This window comes from Crotalus tigris, unplaced genomic scaffold (assembly GCF_016545835.1).
Source record: "Crotalus tigris isolate CLP2741 ecotype Arizona unplaced genomic scaffold, ASM1654583v1 scf7180000017666.379230911805:20528666, whole genome shotgun sequence".
NCBI classification, from domain to species: Eukaryota; Metazoa; Chordata; class Lepidosauria; order Squamata; family Viperidae; genus Crotalus; species Crotalus tigris.
In genome coordinates this window covers 1,311,006-1,331,731 of record NW_024096552.1, presented here as the reverse complement: position 1 = coordinate 1,331,731, position 20,726 = coordinate 1,311,006, and the positions used below count along the sequence as shown (strand labels likewise).

Genomic DNA, 20,726 nt, shown 5'->3' with positions numbered 1-20,726 from the left:
TAGTGTCTCTTCAGTCTTAGCGAGTATCAACAAATGTAACTGTAAACAGTCTTTTCGCTTACAATCTCAGACCAGGAGATTGTATTGTTCACAAGTATCTGTCAAGATCATTTGCAGCAAGAACACTTTTTTCTTTTTTTTCTCCCTTTTCTTGGTACTGTTGTTTCTTGTTTTCACCATTAGATGTCCTCCTTGACTTATTTATCGCTCTCCGATATTCTTAAACCGTTTCCCCCTTATGATTACTTGCCGCTTTTAAGTTAGTCTTTTTGGGGGTCTTTACTCTTTTAGCTTCTCCCCATCAGGGCCTCAATGTTTTTAATCCTCAAGGAGAAGGAAAAGAATTCAGCCCACCCAGACTTGGCTCATTGTTGAAGATCAACTGTTTTGCGGAGCTTCCCTTCCAGTTGGAGACGACTTGGGCTGCCTCGGTTCTCCCAGCAGCCTTTCTTCTGCCCCTTTAGAGGGGTTTTCCAGTTCACTCAGATTGGTCGCCATCAGATCCAAGCTCCAGAAATGTCCCTCTTTCTTCGTTGCCCCTCTGGAGCAACTTTCTGTCCCTTTAAGGCAGTGGTTCTCAACCTGTGGGTCGGGACCCCATTTGGGGTCGAATGACCATTTCACGGGTGTCACCAAACCATGCTGTCTGCCATTTTTTCCCCTTTTCCCTAGCTATCCTACTCCCTCTTATTGGTGGCCACACCCACTTGGGGGTCACCACAACATGGGGAACTGTATTATGGGGTCACGGCATTAGAAAGGTTGAGAATCACTGCTTTAAGGGATGCTTGGCAAAGTGAAACCGGACTGAGAAGCTGAAGTTTCCATCCGTCCTGTCCTCAAAACCAAACTGGAAGTCCATTTTTGGAATGCATGTTACAAGTTTTAAGCTCTCTCTCTATATATAATAGTTTTTATTTCTATACATTATACAATCAGAAGCCAACACGGGTTTGTCAAAAAGAGATCACACCAGACAAATCTTATTGTTTTCTTTGACAATGTGACAAAATTAGCAGAGCAGCAAAATGCTGTGGACATAATTTACTTGGACTTCAACAAGATATTTGATAAAAGTAAACCACAACCTATTACTTGATAAGATAGAAAAAGGTTGGTTAGAAAGTATCACCACCAGATGGATTCATAACTGGCTGACCAATTGCACTCAACATGTATTCTTTAATGGAATTGCATCTACATCGAGGAAAGTATGCAGTGGGGTACCCCAAGGCTCTATTTTAGGCCCAGTATGCTTCAATGTCTTCATAAATGAGTTAGATGAGTGGATAGAAGGGGGAATTCCTAAAATTGCAGATGACACTAAACTGGAAGGAATATCCAACACTCTGGAAGATAGGCTTAAGATCCAGATGGATTTAACAGACTTGAACACTGGGCCCTATTCAACAACAAAAAAAAAAATTCAGTGCTGAGAAAAATAAGGTTCTACATTTAGGCAAGAAAAAACAAATGCACAGTGATAGAATAGGTAGTTCCTAGCTCAGTAGTAATAACTGTGAGATGGGATCTTGGAGTCCTAGTGAACAATCATTTAAATATGAGCCAGCAGTGTGCTGCAGTTGTCAAAAAAGCCAACATAGTCCAGGACTACATTAACAAAAGGATAGAATCAAGATCACGTGAACATTAGTATTGTTTTATAATGCCCGGCTAGGAGCACACTTGGAATACTGCCTCCAGTCTTAATTGCTATAATATAACACAGATGTTGAGATTCTAGAAAGAGTGCAAGGAAGAGCAATAAAGATGATTAGGGGACCGGAGGTTAAAACATATGAGGACTGGTTGCAGGAATTGGGTATATCTAGTTTAATGAAAAGAAGACTAGGAGTGACATGATAATCTTCCAATATCTAAAGGGCTGCAACAAAGAATAGGGGGTCAATTTATTTTCAAAAGCACTGACGGCAGAACAAGAAATATTGAATGGAAAACTAATGAAGAAGAGAACCAACCCTAGAACCAAGGAGAAATTTCCTGACAGAATAATTAATCAGTAGAATGACTTGCTTCCAGAAGTTGTGGGTGTTCCATCACTGGAGGCTTTTAAGAAAAGATTGGACAGCCACTTGTCTGAAAATGGTATAGGGTTTCCTGTTTGAGCAGGAGATTGGACTAGGAGATCTCCAATGTCCCTTCCAATACAGTTACTCTGTTATTCTATTATTCCATTATACTTTGTTCACCACCCCAAGTTGTTTTAGCAAGTGGGGAAGGTGTATAAATATAAATAAATATTTCAATCTCTGAACAAGGCCCTTGGACTATAGCTCTCATCTGCATAATCCAATAAACCTGAAGAAATTAATGCCAAATGGTAGATATTTGTTATATAAGAACTGTCCAAATATGTGTAACTTTTTATATAAAACTAATGTATATTTTGCTTCTGATCTTCAGTGTTCATCTCTTTCTATCCTTTCAGATGATGATGTGGATTTGGAAGCTTTAGTTAACAATATGAACTCCTCATTTGAAAGTCTATGTTCCACCTTCTGTATACATTCAGAAAGTACACCACTCCTTCAGAATTGCAGCCAGCTGTTAGCTTCAGGAACTAGTTCGCTACATCCAGTGTCTCCACAACAGAAAATACAGAGGTCTCAACCAGTTCACATCCTGGCAGTCAGGTATATAACCAGTGCAACAATGATCCAGTTCAGAATGCAATTGTAACTATAAAATTTGGGGTTTGATTAACAACAAGAACTTGGCAGGATGCATTATCTCTCTGCTTGAGTGGTATTTCTGTAAATTGAAGGTAGTATCTCAGTGGTTCTGTCTGAATTCTCTAAGGTGCTAGGTTCATCATATATAAATACACTTATTTAATACAGCATTTCCTTGAGCATATTGGTTGCAGTATGCATTTTTTCCTGAAAACTTTTTTTAATGTTAAAATATTAAACATTGACAACTTTAAAAGCACCCATTTTTGTTTTTGTATGAGTCAGTACAAAAGAGAATGTACTTTCTCTTAAGACTGTGCTTATTTAGAATAAAGTACAACATCCTTTTACACTGACAAATAACTTTTGGAAGTTCTGAAAGGAGGCAAGAAAGAGGGTTGGGAATCTATTGAGTAATTCATGCATGTCCCTCCCTGAGTATTGAATGTCTCAAGCAAAGGCTGGACAAGGTTATCTGCTCAAAGTGAAAGTTGAAGACAGCAAGATCAACAAGCAGTTCCCTGTTTGTTTGTTTAATAAATTTATAGACCTTCTCAGTTGCCAGAACAATTCTAGGCTACATATAACAGTTCTTTTTTAAAAATAACTATTTGCCCCAGCATTCTGTTTAGAAATGACTAAATATAATTGGTAGGAAGTAAATCTCAAGGAACTTAAATGGCCTTGCTTCTGAATAAATGTTAATATTGCAGCACTTCAGATGTTCAGAAATTTTAAAAATTAATACTCATTGTAACAAATTATAAATAGATTTGGGTCTATGTAAATTAAATTCAAGGGCAAAGCAGATGTAATTGAACCATAAAAGAATAGAATAGTGCAAAATACTTTAGTTATGACCAAAGTCAAAGTAATAAGTAGAATATGAAGGGCAAAAATAGGTACTCTGGTATTGCTGAAGAACTTTTTAAAGTTTTTAAAGTACATATTTAAATAGTTTTATTCTGTGAGTGGCTAAATCAGTATCTGTAAATTTCTGTAAATTTTTTTCTATATAAGTAAAAGTTTACAAATCATGAAAAAAAATATTAGCAAGATATTAGAAAAAATGGTAGGCCTAATTAGATATTTAAAAATAAGAATTATTTTATTTCTTTTGTAATCTTTACCATGTTTTTTTGAATAATATTTTATTTTATTTAGAAACTTAAGATAAAATACAATACAAAAAAGAGAAATTTTACAAGAACAAAAAAACTAGACAAAGCATTAAAAATGAAAGAAAAAATGTGCATTAAAAAGGACAAAAGACAGAAACACATATACATACATTACCCCGCTTGTTGAATACTGATAAATACATTGCAACAATATTAGTCTCCTCCCCCCTTGAGAAGCAGGCCTAAAATGTTTAAACTTCTACATCTATTTGTAACCAATTTGACCTGTCATCTATCTACTGTACATAAAAGCAAAGCAGTTAACAGCATAGTTAATATCGACTCAGCTCCAGCGTTGACATCCAGCATTCTTTTCACCTAGCCAATCAACCAAGCTAGACCACCTTACCCCTGGAATCCCATACAGATGCTGACATGGAACATGGCTGGTTGGAAAGGGATGATTGATAGTGAACTAATGAACTTCCTCTCTGGATTTGATGTAATAGCCTTTCAGGAAAGCTGGTTAACTGAAGTGGATGAACCAGTACAACTGCCAGGCTTTCAGCCCAAAAAAACAAAGGGAGACCCTCTGGTGGGTTATGCATTCTTATAAAGCAAGAATTTCAATGGCAGGGGGAGAAATTATACAACGAAGACAAGTATTCGTATTTCCTAGTAGTTAAATTTGGATATAGAGTTCGAGTTAATACTGGTAAATGTGGATATCTCTCCAAACACATCCCGGTATTATAACTCCAAATACTGGATGTGTCTGGAAGTTATGCTAGATGATATATCTGTCCATAATGATATTACTAGGAGATTTTAACGCTAGGTTGGGTACCTCTTTGTATGAGTTTGCCCAGAAGAAGGGAGTCCCAGGGGAGTTTTTTGATAACCATCCTCATTGACTCTCGAGAGACCGCAAAAGTAACACTGCTGGCCTGTTCTTAGTCTCCTTAATCTTTAAGGGTAATCTCCAAATTCTGGGAAGTAAGGATAAAAATACATGTATATTTACACATACAACTCGGTCCAATAAAGCAGTGTACTGGATCTCTTTTGTGTGTCTAGAGATAAAATCGACCTCTTCTCGGAGGTCATGGTACACTTTTGTGACGATAGCAATCATCAGCCTTTAAGCGTGACATTGTGAGGCCACTCAGACTTAAGACCATATAACATGGCTGACACATGGCTCACCAAAAAGGTAGAGGTGACCCAAAATAAAAGATTAATTTGGGCCAAAGTTGATACTAAGGCAATATCAGACTGTCTTAAAGCAGAATGCTACCAACTGGGCTAAAACAATCCAGTCATCTACTACTGAATGGCTGTCAGCCTTTAACACATTCTCTAATCTCTGTAATATTCTGAAGAAACGCCTAACAAATAAAGCTGCTACAAAAAGAGCCTGAGTGGGTAGACCCTGCTGGTTTGACCCTGAATGCCAGCGGCTGAAAAAGAAATTGAAGGCAGCCATGAGGCTTGCCCAGAGGAATCCTACTGCCCGTATACAAGAAGGGAATATAAATATATATATAAAATTAAAAAAAATAGTTTTGCCATTTCAATCTGGTCAGAACTTGAGCTGGCTGTCAAAAGTCATAACTCACTAATATTTTGGCACAGGTGTCCTAAAGGAATGGAGATTTGCATTTGATATACCAATCTCTGCTGAGGACTGGGAGAATTATTATCAGTGTTTGTTTGCTTCCACGGAACCTGCAGAGAAACTGTCTTTAAGTAGTGATTTAATAAACTCTAGAACTCCTCCCCCTTGGCTACCGGTCTCAGAAAAGGAGATACAATCCATCATTAAAAGCTTAAAGAGCAATAAAGCCCCAGGTGAGGATTTTTTACCAGCAGAATTATTTAAGAAATTTCCCAACTGGTGGGGACCAGTATTGGCAGGTCTTTTTACACATATAAATAACACCTGCCAGACACCAGATGGGTGGAAGATGGCAATAGTTGATCCCATATATAAAAAAAGGAAATAAAAAGGATCCTAGTAATTATAGGCTCATCAGTCTGATTGACATTGCAGCAAAAATATATGCTAGGTTCCTTTTAAATAGAATTGAAATCTGGAAAGAGGAAAACCATATCCTTGCAGAAGAACAAGCAGGTTTTAAACAAAGCAGATCCACTATTGATAACTACTTTATCTTGAATCATCTAAGTGCCAAATATGCCTATAGGAGGAGACCCCTATTTGCTGCTTTTATAGACCTCACAGCAGCATTTGATATGGTAAATAGAGAAGTACTGTCAGAATCCAATTATATTTCATCTCTAGTTATCAACTATAAAAAACCCCATTTCTGCCTTCTATGAATTCTGCCATACGATGAAGGGGAGGGGGTGAACAAAGGGGCTTTATGGCCCTCACTCCCTTTGGTACACTTCAAAGCAGCTGATTGTGTGTATTGCCAAAAGAGCTAACCATAAGAATGGAGCTGTTGCCTTTCATGTAGTTTTCTTTGAAATCTCCATCCAGCCGGCAGAAAGGAAAAGGGGGTGGGATTGTGATGCCTGAAACTGTCGCTGGAAGAGGGGGGTGATTGGGTGGGACTACTGGGGAACCCCTTAAAACCTTGAATGGGAGAGCTTGGACCCCAAGTCCTGTCTAGCACACCTGCAACCAGTTCTTCTTAATAAAGGATTCCTGTTGGAAGAATTATTCCAAGAGTTCTGTCTTCTTAAGATGCAAAGTGGGATGGGTCCTTACATTAGACAGGACTTGCAAAATTAATCCACCTGGAAGGAAGACCCTTGCCAGGGAATTTTGCAAAAATTTACCATGTCAAACAATGGAGCAAGAGAGGGCGAAAACTCCCTGGAAAGAGAGCCGCTGACCAAATTGGAACCTTGCCAGATGTTGGGATCCGAGAGGTCAAATTCCTCAGGAGAAGAAGTGGTGGAGACACGGGACCACAAGCCTCGCTGGTCAATGGGCGCTGGAAAGAAAAGTGAGTGGGGAAAGGAATCAAGAAAGGTGACCCTGAGACGGGGGACCAAGCAACCAGAATGGAAGCAGGAGATGGAGAAATCCTTGCACGCAAGTGAAGACGGAGGAAGCTGGGCACCGTACTCAGACTGGATCCTAGAGAAAGCTATTGACCTGATGAAGAGAACTCTCAGCTCCCTAAGAGAGGAGAATCCTGAGCCCTACGGCCACCCCAGCTCATGGAGCCGCAAAGGGAGAGACACCGAGGGGGACGTGGAACCTGCAAACCTGGGGACATCTACTAATCCAGTAGTCCCCACCCCCTACCGGACCACAGATGGCAATCTGGACGGAAGACACTACCACCAACACCGGAGGCACCGATCCATTCCAAGACGTCAACCGTTGGAGGTAAAATTCAAAGGGGAGCCAACACGCTTGGGGTTTTTCCTAACCCAAGTCCTCAGCTACATGGAGGAATACGGGCAGGACATTCCCAGTGACAAAGCCCGCATCCGGATCGTGCAATCTGCCCTGGATGGACCGGCTGCAGATTGGGTGGTGAACTTGTATGACTCCAATGCCCCAGAACTCAGTAACTTCAACCGTTTCATGTCCTCTTTGAGAAGACGATTTGAAGACCCCCCTGGCTGATCGCAAAGCCCGTGAAAGAATAAAAACGATGAGGCAAGGCAAACGCCCGGTGGCTGAATATACACAAGAATTCCGGGCTATTGCCAGCAAACTGAACTGGCCAGAAGACATCCTCCTTAGCCATTTCAAAGACGGACTATATTATGACCTATATGATGCTTGCCTGCCCCGAGGGGACCCACACCAAATTGAGGAATGGTACATCTTGGCAGAGGAAGCAGAGATCAACATATTGAAGAGACACTGCCGAGGAAAACAATGGAGCCGCTCCCCGCCTGAGTTGACACACGAACCAGTGAAATCATCGGCTACAGCCAAGAAGCAAATGGGGTGTTTCAAGTGCGGAAGAGAAGGGCATCGAGCTGTAGAATGCCGCTCCAAAGCCCCCCAGCACAACACAGACAGATCCCCAATCAGCAAATCCGGAAAGTCTTCAGCTAAGCCTAAAGAAACTGCCATGAGAATGATGGAAATTGCGGAACTCCCCACTTCTGCTCATCAGGGGGAAAGAACTCCATCTTACACCGCTGGGCCAGCGGACGCCTCAGATGACAGCTCGGAGAGCGAACCCCTGGTAAGTGGACACATCGCACCGATCCTCAAGACAGTGACTATATTAATTCCCCCCATGCCCAAAGCCATGAAGGTGAAAGCCTTAATAGACTCTGTCTGCACCCGCTGCCTCATTAGCCCAACACTAGTGGGGAATCTGGGCATTGTATCGAGGAGACTGGAACAACCAATCTCATTTGGCCAGTTAGATGGATCCATAGCAGGGGGGGTGCCAGCTACCCTAGCCACTCTACCAATACACCTCTCCCTGGGCAAACATGAGGAGGACATAACATTTGTGGTGACCCCAGGCATGGAATGCCCAATGATTCTAGGGATGGAATGGTTGAAAAAATGGAACCCCTGGGTAAATTGGAGGACGACAGAAATCAAATTCCCGAAGGGGAACCCTATGGACTTAAAACCCCAAGGGGGGCTACCAGAATCAAGAATAGAAAAAGCATCCATGGGAGAGGAAAAGGGACTAACAGAAATACCAGAGGAATACAGAGACCTTGCTGAAGTTTTCAGTGAGGAGAGGGCGAATGAGCTTTCCCCCCCACCGACCCACAGACTGTGCCATTGAATTCAAGCCTGGGGCAAAACTCCCGAAGCCCAGATTATACTCCATGAGCCCAAAGGAGAAGGAGGAAATGGAAAGATTCATTAAAAAAAACCTAGAGAAGGGTTTCGTTGAGCCAGCCAAGCCTAAAGTGGCCGCCCGGTCCTTTTTGTAGAGAAGAAGGATGGCTCTTTACGCTTATGCGTGGATTATAGGGCCCTGAATACAATCAGTGAAAGCAACCTATACCCTCTGCCCCTCATGAAAGACATGCTGTCACACCTCTCGAAAGAGAAAATTTTTTCTTAACTAGACCTAAGGGAAGCGTACAATTGCGTGAGAATTAAGCAAGGGGACGAATGGAAGACCGCATTTAACTGCCCCATGGGATGCTATCAATTCAAAGTCTTGCCATTTGGATTACAAGGGAGCCCTGCAATCTTTATACAATTAATCAATGATGTTCTAAGGGACCACCTGTTTGAGGGGGTCCTTGTTATCATCACCGAAATAAAAGAGGAACATGTCAACCTTGTCAGAGCTGTTTTAAAGAAACTGTGAGCCGCCCACCTATATGCCAAATTCTCAAAATGCGAATTCCACCAGGAAAAGATAGACTTCCTAGGTTATCGCATATCCCCCCCAGGGCATTGAAATGGACCCAGAGAAGGTCAGAGTATTAGATTGGGCGCCACCCTGCACAAGAAAGCAACTACAAAGTTTCCTGGGCTTTGCAAACTTCTACCATCAATTCATCCCCTCATTTGCTCAGATAGCTTTGTCCCTCACCAACGTACTAAAAACAAAGGGAACATCCTCAATAAAACCTAGCCAGCCACTAACATGGACAATGGAGTGCCAAGCAGCATTTGAGAGACTAAAGAGACTTTTTTCTGCCGAACCAGTGCTAAGCCACCCAAACATGGACAAGCCCTTCGTAATACAGGCAGATGTAAGTGATGTGGTAGTGGGGGCTGTTCTATTACAAGAAAACCATGATGGAGTATTGCAACCCTGTGCATATACATCCAAGAAACTCACAGAAACAGAACAGCGCTGGCCCATATGGGAGAAGGAGGCATACGGGATACGTTGGGCATTACTCACGTGGCGACAATTCCTGGAAGGCAACAAAATCCCCTTCCAGGTGTGGACTGATCACAAAAATTTGGAAGCCCTGAAAATGTCCAGGAAACTCAATCCCAAACAAGCCCGCTGGTCCCAGCATTTCCACCAGTTCCAATTTAAGCTCAAATATTTACCAGGGAGAAAGAACTTCCTGACAGATGCAGATCTCGCATGGCCCAATATAACAGCGCATGAACCACAGACTCTAAACCAATAATGGCAGAGTCACAACTGGCAGCACCAGTAACCACAAGAACCCAAGCTAAATTAAAACCACAACTGGACAGCCAAACTGGAATTGAATTCAGAAAAAGTTTGGAAACAGACAAATGTGTGCACAATGAGAGACGGGTTGCCTTGGGTAGGGGAAAAGTTATATATACCAACAACCCAAAGAGTCACTTTCATGCAGCTTTGCCATGACACAAAATCAGCATGGCATTTTGGATTTGTAAAAACTTTACACTTAATTAAATGGCAATTTTGGTGGCCATCAATAAAAAAGGACATAGAAAGTTATGTTGCCAGCTGCCCAACATGTGCATCTGCAAAGAGGTTGCAAGGGAAATTGCCAGGACTATTACAAATGGCAAATCCCTCAGCCCCCTGGAGAGAAATAGCCATGGATTTTATAGTGGAATTGCCAGAAAGCAATGGGAATACTGTTATCTGGACGGTCATGGACTTGTTTTCCAAATAGGTGCACTTTATACCTTGCCAAAAGATTCCCACTGCAAAGGCCTTAGCAAAACTTTTCGTCCAGCACATTTACAGATTGCACGGGGCACCCCAACGCATCATTTCTGATAGGGGAGTGCAATTTACGTCTGCATTTTGGAATGAATTTTTATCCCTCTTAGGGACCACTCAGGGACTGACATCTAGCCATCACCCTCAGACAGATGGACAAACGGAACGTTGTCATTCAGTACTTGAGCAATATTTGAGATGTTTTTTGAATTTCCAACAAAGTGATTGGACGGACTTACTCCCTTTTGCAGAAGTTGCCTACAATAATGCAGTCCACTCCAGCACAGGCTACATTCCTTTTCAAATAGCCAACAGTCAAAGTTTCAACCCCATGCCATAATTAACCCCAAACAAACCAACGATCCCATCACTAAAAGAATAGATGGAACAATTACAAGACACCTGGCCAATAGTTAGAAAATCACTAGATGAAGCTAGGCAGGCATACAAAGCACAAGCCAAAAAAAAAGGGTTGAGCCTACACCATTCATTATAGGAGAAATGGTGTACTTATCTACAAAATACCTAAAGTCCTTACAGCCCTGTAAAAAACTTGGACCAAAATATATAGGACCTTTTCTAATTAAAAGAATCATAAATCCAGTAACAGTAGAATTAGAATTACCCAAAAATCTCAGGCAAATACACCCAATTTTTCATTGCAGCTTGCTGAAAAGAGAGCGTCAGTCATCTCTTCGGCCAAAAATCCCCCCACCACCACCTCCAATCATGGTAGAGGGTGAACAACACTTCGAAATAAAGGAAATCCTTGACTCTAGGAGATATCATGGAGCGACTCAGTACCTAGTTGCCTGGAAACATCTCCCTCCCTCACAAAACGAGTCGGTCCATAAACGTCATGTCAGAGCCCCAAAGCTATTGAAGAGGTTTCACACAGAATACTCTAACAAGCCTGACTAACTTTTATACCTGTTTTGTTTTCTTTCAGGTGGATCTCTCGTATTTTTGAGGGGCAGGATGTCAGAATCCAATTATATTTCATCTCTAGTTATCAATTATAAAAAAACCCATTTCTGCCTTCTATGAATTCTGCCATACGATGAAGGGGAGGGGTTGAACAAAGGGGCTTTATGGCTCTCACTTCCTTCGGTACACTTCAAAGCAGCTGATTGTATGTATTGCCAAAAGAGCTAACCGTAAGAATGGAGCTGTTGCCTTTCATGTAGTTTTCTTTGAAGTCTCCATCCAGCCAGCAGAAAGGAAAAGGGGGTGGGATTGTGATGCCTGAAACTTTCGCTGGAAGAGGAGGGTGATTGGGTGGGACTACTGGGGAACCCCTTAAAACCTTGAATGGGAGAGCTTGGACCCCAAGTCCTGTCTAGAGCGCCTGCAACCATTTTCTCTTAATAAAGGATGCCTATTGGAAGAATTATTCCAAGAGTTCTGTCTTCTTAAGATGCAAAGTGGGGTGGGTCCTTACAAGTACTATGGAGTAAACTGACAGCTTTTAAAATAGAACCTAGACTGCTGGCCTGTTTGAGGGTGCGATATGGATTAATGAGGTTTTGACTAACAGGATTCACACAAATAAAGGGGTATGGCAAGGGTGTATCCTGGTCCCATTATTATTTAATTTATATATCAATGATTTGTCAGGGTTAATGAAGGATCCCATGATACATATGCTGATGATCCTAAATACATACTGTAACAGCTTGCTCTAAGCGGATGATATGATTTTATTATCGTATTCACAAGTAGGATTATGTAGCTATTAAGAAGATTCAACTCTTATTGCCAGGATAAGCGGATGATATGATTTTATTATCGTATTCACAAGTAGGATTATGTAGCTATTAAGAAGATTCAACTCTTATTGCCAGGATAACTCCCTAACCATTAGTAAATCTAAATAAAAAATCATGGTGTTTGGAAAACATCAACAGAGACATAGATGACAATTAGATGGTAAACAAATTGAACAGATTAACACATTTGTATATTTAGGCATAACTTTTTCCAAGATTGGATCTTGGGTCTGCCATCACCAGCGGAGTACACTTAGAGCAAATTTCAAAATAAATTTGAATTTATTGCTTAAACTAAAGAATCATAGTTACCCAGGGTCCTTAGCCCCATTAATCAAAGTATATAAAGCTAAGATTACCCCTATGCTCTTGTACGGAGCAGAGGTTTGGGGTCTGTACTCAACCACAGTCCTAGAACAAACAGTCCCAGGATTTGAGATGTATTTTGGGTGTAGATCTAAGAACATCTGCTGCAGCAGTTAGAACTGAATTATGAATTCATACAATTCATGCATTATCCAAAATTAGAGCATATAGCTACTGGCAATGAAATAGAGACTGATAGACTCCCCAAGTTATGTCTACTAGAGCAAATAAAATCACAATCACAAATCTCCTGGATCAGCAAACTAATAAATTTTGTAAGAAGCTTTGGTCTTCTTGTCTCTTGCATAACAGGAGAACGGTTTAAAAAAAGAGCTGCCCAAAGAATTAAGGATATAGAAACACAAAATGACATAGCTATTCTTAGTAAGATGGGTAACTTGAAGTGACTGAGCAAATATAAACATACTTTTTAAATAGACAGCTCTTTGAAGTTACAACTGCCAAAACATCTAAGGGAGATATTTACGCAAGCAAGATTCAAACAGCTCAACACAGTGGTTAGATATGGGTGATTCCATTCTGTATCCTACAATGAAAGTCTCTGCATTTGCGGAGCACCAGAGGTAGAAGACCTGGCTCACATCCTATTTGATTGTTGTCTGTATAATAGGGAGAGAAACATATACCTCAGTCTATATACCAAACAAATGACCCATTGGGATCCCCATATCAAAACAACTTACCTCATGTGCGGCCAGAATCTGAAAATAACATTTAACACAGCATAGTACCTAAGCAAAATGTTCCAGTTGAGATCTGCATATATGGGACTGATTGGGGTAGATTGCAGATATAGATATCTATATCTTAAATTATTGTATTCTATTCCAGTTTCGTTTTAAACTGTATTTTATCTCAATTTCATTTTATTTTATTCCAATTTCATTTTAAATTGTATTTTATCTAATTCCATTTTAAATTGCTTTTATCAAATTTTAGTAATTTGTTTCAGGAACTTTGATATGGCCCAAGGGCTAATCAATCAATCAATCCGTCAATAATAATAATAATAGACAATAAAGATTATCTTATCTCATTTTATTCTTAATAAAAAAAAATTCCTTAAAATTTTGGTTAAAAGCATTCCCCATAATTATACTTATTCCCCAGAATCAAAAATCTCTGTTGTTGATCCATCTTTCCCAAAAAATCCATTCCAAATTGTTTCTGAGATTGATATAGTAAGTCCATTTCCCAATTGCCATCAGTCTTAAGAAATCCATTTCATTAAGTCATCAATTCTGTTAATGTGTAGACTCCATCTCCCTTTCAGCTTTGTCCAACAAATTAGCAATTTCTAAACCAAGTTTCTTCTCCTTTAAATCTGCCAACAGCAATTTTCAGATTCAAATCCAACTAATTGTGAATTTGGCTTGGCTATAGTTGCTTGTGTTTGGATATCCTCTTTAGGTTGATTTAAAACAATAGTTATTTTATCAAACCTTTTACCAAAGTTTTCAGTTTGAACTTGTAAGTTAAAAAGAATTTTTTTCTAAGGCTTTCCAGAGGGCTTTATCTTTAAGTTGGTGCATTGTTTGCATTAATCCTGTAACTTAATCCTTTCAAGTACAGGGGAGTTAAATAAAATAGCCACAGATAATGTTGAGATAATATTTCTCACAATAAAGAAAGATAAAAATAAATAAAAAATCCATCAAAAATTACAAGAATTAAGATCATGTAATGTGAATGTAAATCCAAACAGGTCACTTTTCACTACCAGGAAATCTCAGTCGACTTCCATATAGAGAAAGCAAAAATAATTCAGAACAGCATTTAAAACATGCATTTAAAACCAAGGTATACTTTAAAAAAATGAACAGCTGAGCAGAAAGATGGAAAGGTCTAACTCTCAAAAGCCGCTCCTATTGGGAATGCAACCTTTAAGATTCCTTTTCCCAGGTGGATCCAAGGTCATCCAAGATCTTATTGGGTCATTCCAAACTGCTCCCGTTCAGATCTATGGAGTAGGCTGAAAAAGAATATGCCTTTGGTAACATAATCAGCTGTTCAGCACACCATCTTGGGAAATGGCCCTTTAACCATGGCTTTTATTTTGCCCACTTTAACTAATGCTAACTAGCTTAATCAGAGTATCATTTGAAAATGTCTATATATTTTATAGAATACTTTGAATTTCTTTTAGATTTTTGTTTTATATACACTTTTCATTTTGTATTTTTTTTAGCTTTTTATAATTACACTGATGTACAGGTAGCCCTTAACTTATGACCACAATTGAACCCAAAATTTCTCTTGCTAAGTGAGACAGTTGTTAACTGAATTTTGCCCCAGTGTACGACCTTTCTTGCCACCCTTGTTAAGTGAATCACTGCAATTGTTAATAACACGTAAGTTAAATGAATCTAGCTCCCCCATTGACTTTGCTTGTCAGAAGGTCGCAAAAGGTGATCACATGGCTCTGGGACACTGCAATCATAAATATGAGTCAGTTGCCAAGCATCTGAATTTTGATCATGTGACCATGGGGATGTTACAGTAGTTGTAAGTGAAAAATGATCATTAGTCACCTTTTTCAATGCTGTTGCAACTTCGAATGGTCATGAAATCAACTGTTGTAAGTCAAGGTATTTTTTAACGTTTTTTAAATTGACTATGTCCTATTCTCCTTATGTTGAACTTTGATGATAATAAAGATTTGATTTGACTATAGACGTCTGCAGGAGGAAGAACAACAATTCAGAACATCCTCTTTGCCTGCCATTCCAAATCCTTTCCCTGAACTTTGCAACCCCACAAATTCACCTGTGTTGGCACCAGGATCTCTACCTCAGAGTCAACATATGAATAAGCAAGTGAGTCTTTCTTTGCATTTTTGAAAGTGACTGGTTTTTAACACTGATATTTTTTTTAAAAAAAAGTTTTTTATTTATAATACAGTTAAAAAAGAAAACATTGGACATGACGTAACATTCCAGTATAAACATTTCTATCAAATTATTTCTCTTCTTACATTTAGTTCTTTATCTCTATAAATACATATGTGTTATTTATACAATACTTAATTCATTTCTCTATTTGCTAGCCTAAGATTATATACATTTCTATCTTAACATTAATCTGTAATCCCAACAGTCCTCCTCGATTCCCACCAATATTAAAATTTCTCCCAGATTTCAAAGTATTCTGACCCACTCTTATCCTTCAGTTCCATCGTAAGCCTGTCCATTTCAGTGCAAGATAATATTTTATATAGTAACTCTTCCTCTGTGGGAGTTTCTTTGTTTTTCTATTTTTGTGCAAACGCCAGTCTAGCAGCAGTCAAGATGTGCAACATCAAATAGATTATCCCCTTGTCATATTTCTCTATGGTTATGCCCAATAAAAAAAGTTCAGGTTTTAGCTCTATCTCCAACATTAATATTTCTTCCAACCATTTTCTTATCCTATTTCAATAATCACAGGCTTTAGGACATTCCCACCACATATGGTAATAGGTCCCTATTGCTAATTTACATTTCCAACATATGGGCCCATTTTGGCTAATCTTGTGGGTGGGAAATGCCATCTGTAAAACATCTTGTAGAGATTTTTCTTATAAAAGTAGCTGTATTTCTTGCTGTAGTTGATCAAAGGGTGTCTTATTTTTAGCATAAGGACCTTAGTATAACTGCATGCAGTATAATTGCTTTTGCTCAGGATTATGAAGTGAAGAACTTTGTTGCTTCTGAATTGGTTTTATATCCATAATGAACCGCCAAAATCAAAGTGCAACCATAACTGGACTTTTCAGTCCAGTGCTTTCAATTCTAATGGGCAATAGCACTCAAATGCCTAATAAAGAATTCTCTTTCCAAACACTTGATTACCTTATGGAAATTACTCTTGTAAATATGCAAGCTCTTGCCTCCCCCAAATCCCTGTCTCCTGTTGGATAAGTACCAGTGAAATGAGTGGGCAAAGATTTTGTGTAAAAAAAATTTCTCTCCTGCTATTAACATTGAAGAGCTATATTTCTTGACCAGCACTTGAAAATAAGCATGAATATTTGTATTGTTTTTAGCATGTGACAGTGTGATAATTGCAACCCAATTTCTTCTGAAATTTCTCCTCCATTTGTTGATAGAAAAAAGGTCTAAAAATGCACCCTAGGAATGTGTTATATCATGCTGGTTTTCTACTAGATTGGATAAATTCTTTTTGAAAATATATAGCACAACCATAGAGAATTAGAGATTGAGAAAGATTTCTCTAGAATATATACATTTCTGACAAATAGATCTTTGCAGTCTCCCACTTCACCGCAGGCCATTTATCATTAGTTGGCCCTCTTGCAATGTTTTTCCTCTGCCACTCATCGCTCACCACTAGTCCCCTGCACCTTCATCCTGGCTGATTCACAGAAGGACACTTGTCCCTGGCCAATAGGGTCCAGGCAAGACACAATAGGGGGCAGTGGTCACCATCTCCTGACAAACTTGGAAAGAGAAAGCCCACCCCAACTACCACCCCCTATATCGGCCACCTCGAGCTCCATCAACTCAGCATAGATGATTTTGAGGAGGTAGGGCAATCAGCTTCCAGTTTGGCCAGCTTCAAGCTTCAAGACCTTGATCTTGCTTACTCAGCCAGAGCCCAATTTGTCAAGCTGATGGGGTTGGTGGCCCTTGTGCCAATGCTTGGGACAGCATTTTCCAAGGACAGGGGCATTTGTAAGAGTAGTTGTGCAGCCTTCTCTGGGCCACTTGCAGCACTCACCTCCCCTGAGATCTAGATGGAATGAATTGGGGGGGGGGAGGAATTATTTGCATCTCTTTGCCTTGCATCAAAGCCAGTGTGCTGTCAGTAGCCTCAAGTTTCAGCTGTGAGGTTCCTTGGGCTTGGTGGCCCCTGCGCCAATGCTTGGGACAGGCATTTTCCAGGGGCAGTGGGCAGTGAGTTTTTGCAAGGGTGACTTGTGCAACTCCCTTTGGGCCACTTGTGGAGTGTCGCCTCCTCTGAGATCTAGTTGGAGTGAATGGGGAGGGGAATGAATGGGGGCCCCTCTATGTCTCTTCACCTTGAATCAAAGCCAGTATGTTGTCGGCAACCTCAAGTTGTGGCTGTGAGATTCCTTGTCCCTTCAAGGCTCTTCAGAGCCAGGAGAACAGATCAGTGATCACTGCCTTGCCCAAAGGTCCAACACTGCTATGGTGAGTGGTAGCCAGACCCAGCATTTCCCGATGCTTAAGGCCAGGAGTGGGCTCTCTCTGGGCTGTTTGTCCATGGCAGATAGGAATGGTTGGAGCTGGCTGGTGAGGCTCCTTTGCTATGGTTAAGGAAAGAAGCTGTCTAGGAAAGCTGCCTTCTGGAGATAGATGGAAGTTCTCAATGTTTATTTGGTGAGGACTGCTCCCCCCTTATTGCTATCTTTGTCAGGAAGTCCTGTCAAAGGCTCTTTATGCACACACACCCATACACCCTGAGTTCCCCCCTCCTGACTTAGCAAGTTCCTTGAAACAGATTTTTCATGTCCAGAGAAGAAGAAGAAGCATCTCAGTTTCAGCCTGATTCTGATTCATGATGAGTTTTATACTTTGCCAGGATGGAAAACATCTGTCCCACCTGAGGGGAAAGTGAGCTACAACTTTTAGTACAAGAGAATCTCCACAGAGTCTCAGGACAGAAGTGAGGAGTGTCTAAGCTAGGTGTTGCTTGCACCAGGTTGGCGGAGCTTCAGGTGGCCCATGTGGGGGATGATTGGGGGTGGGGCCTTCCCCTTCCCAGCCTTTCAGAAGACAATAGCCACTGCCACCTATTATGTCCTGCTTGGACCCACCCTGCACCTAGCTTCTCCTCATAATACCAGAGTGGCCCAGAGGAGCAGAGTGCTGAGTGGGGCCAGGCAGGACATAACAGGCGGCAGAGGTGGCAGAAGCCAGATATGTGATTATTTGTCCCGTAAAAATAGGGACAAGTTGAGGATGAGAGGATGGGGGACCAATGGTGGGTGGCTGGTGATGGTGGGAAAATGCCAGTGGAGAGTCAGTCAATGATAAATGTCCGTATAGATTGGCTGCAGTGGAGAGCAGTCATGTGCATGTAGTTAATTGCCCTAGACCCCCAGACATTAGAGGCATGTCAGATTGACATCTGTATAGTGCAAGATCTTTAAACATATTATCAAACAGCATGTCTGTGAACAGGTTATAACTAACAACAGCCAGCACTGGTTTGTCACAAGTAAGTCCCAATGGATTAATCTTATCTCCTGCTGTGGAAGAATTGCTAGCTTAGTAGATCAGAAGGATACAAAAATCACCAACCTTGAGTCTTGAGAAAGCTTTCCCTCTATACTTCATTTTTCCCCTTTCCATTCAGTTATATCCAACTCTTAGAGGCTGTCTAGATAAGTCCCTGAAGTTTTATTGACAAAGTATGTCATAAGTAGTTTGCCATTGCCTCCTTCCTAGGGCTCAAAGAAAGTGACTAGCCTAGACTTCCGGTTTGCTGCCACTGACATTCGGAAGGCGAGCTCTGTCTTCCATTTCTGATTTTGCAATTCTGGGGGACCCTGGAAAAGGTCGAAAGTCACCCTATAGGGGCGACTAGCAAGGAGGGGATCCCCGCTTGATCGTGGGAAGGCGGTAGCCCTTCCGCTCGATCCAGGGCAGTCCTCCAAACCGGCAGATGAAAGACTAGCCATAGAAATATGGCTCGTCACTAGGCTGCAGACAGCCAAAGTCAAATCTACCACCAGGCACCTATAAAGCAGCACAGATGAGACTGGGTGAGATCTACCTCTCTTTAATCCTAACTATTTTTTCCATCTGCATAAGCTGCCCAAAGTACTTTCCCCCTTATAGAGAGGGAAGGGAGATTCTATCCAACCCTCTAAACTCCAGGGGAGTTTAAAACGTTGCAAGAAAAACTTGAATCTAACTAGATTTTTATCTTTTTAAAAATTTGTGGACTAAAAGATTTTTTATTCTTATTGAAGATTTGGGTTTTTACTTACAAAAAAGAAATAAAATTGGAAAAAGAATTATAAAAATTTTGGACTTAAAAGAAAACTCTAAATGGCATGGGTGACATCTTATGGCTAAATCTGATATTACAACTTGTTATTGCTTAAAAGAGATTTGGCTTGAAGCCCAGACTATAGATAAGAGTTTTGTAACCTTGACAGATATCAGCTGTGAGAAGCCCAGCTGTATTCTATACTCAGTGACAAAAAAAAAATTCATTCTCTGATTGTAAAGCTTTTAACTTAACACACTACTAAGAGAACATGGATGAAGATCAGGAACAGATTCTCTTTATGTTGAAAGCAATTTATGAAACTAATTTTACAGCTACTGATGAAATAAGAAGTTACAGAAAAGAACAAGATGTCAGCCTAGATATACTAACCCAGACTTGGATTTAACTAAAAAATCAACTACACAAAATATAATAAAAGAAGTGGAACAATTAAATACTATGACAGAAGATTCAACTGATCAACAAACACAGCTAATGGAAAACCCAGAAAAGGGACTGACAACATGGAAAAGGGAAAAGACTTTCTATATAAACCAGAAGAAACCTGAGGATCAAGAAGAACAGACTGAAGGGAAGATAAACATTTCAGGACAACTATGTTGAGATAGGAAAATAGAGAGATGATTTGTTAGTCCTTTCAAAAAAGTGGCGACCGGATGGCTTTTTCTACTTCAAGCAATATACATAACAACACAGGGAGATTTATTTGATGACTTAAAAGCACGACATGGAAGGCGAGTTGGCAAAGAAAGAAAGCTAGAATAAGATTGAAGAAAATTGGGGGTTTGATTTATCAGTGAGAATTAAAATAGAACATACTCAAATAGATGTGTATTTTGAATACTAAATTCTATTATGAGCTGAGATAAAGAAAAATTTGGTCATTTAAAAATTGGAAGTATAAATATTAATAGTTAAATTTGAATATAAATTTGCTTATAAAGGTTGAATGTAAAAGTAATTAAGATATACATAAGCTAAAAATCTATTGATGAATGTAATAAATATGTTTTAATTAGCTGTTATAATAAAAAATACTAGCTTAAATATGAGACAGTAGATATCAAGAGAAAAAGAGAGGAAGTATTAAATGTTGAAATAAGAGAAATTTTGGTTACTAAATTTAAGACATTTGGAAATTAACGGAAAAAAAGAATGTTATACTGTAAT

At 40.0% G+C, this 20,726-nt stretch overlaps 1 protein-coding gene across 6 annotated transcripts in view; it reads left to right on the top strand.

The window, feature by feature from the left end:
* Positions 1-20,726, top strand: part of GRB10 (growth factor receptor bound protein 10) — a 359,795-nt gene that overhangs the window by 176,073 nt on the left and 162,996 nt on the right. For all 6 annotated transcript variants that reach the window (XM_039336399.1, XM_039336398.1, XM_039336397.1 and 3 more), the window contains 2 exons: positions 2,450-2,654; positions 15,247-15,388. In XM_039336399.1, the coding sequence (XP_039192333.1) occupies positions 2,450-2,654; positions 15,247-15,388 (347 nt within the window). The remainder of the gene's footprint in view (positions 1-2,449; positions 2,655-15,246; positions 15,389-20,726) is intronic.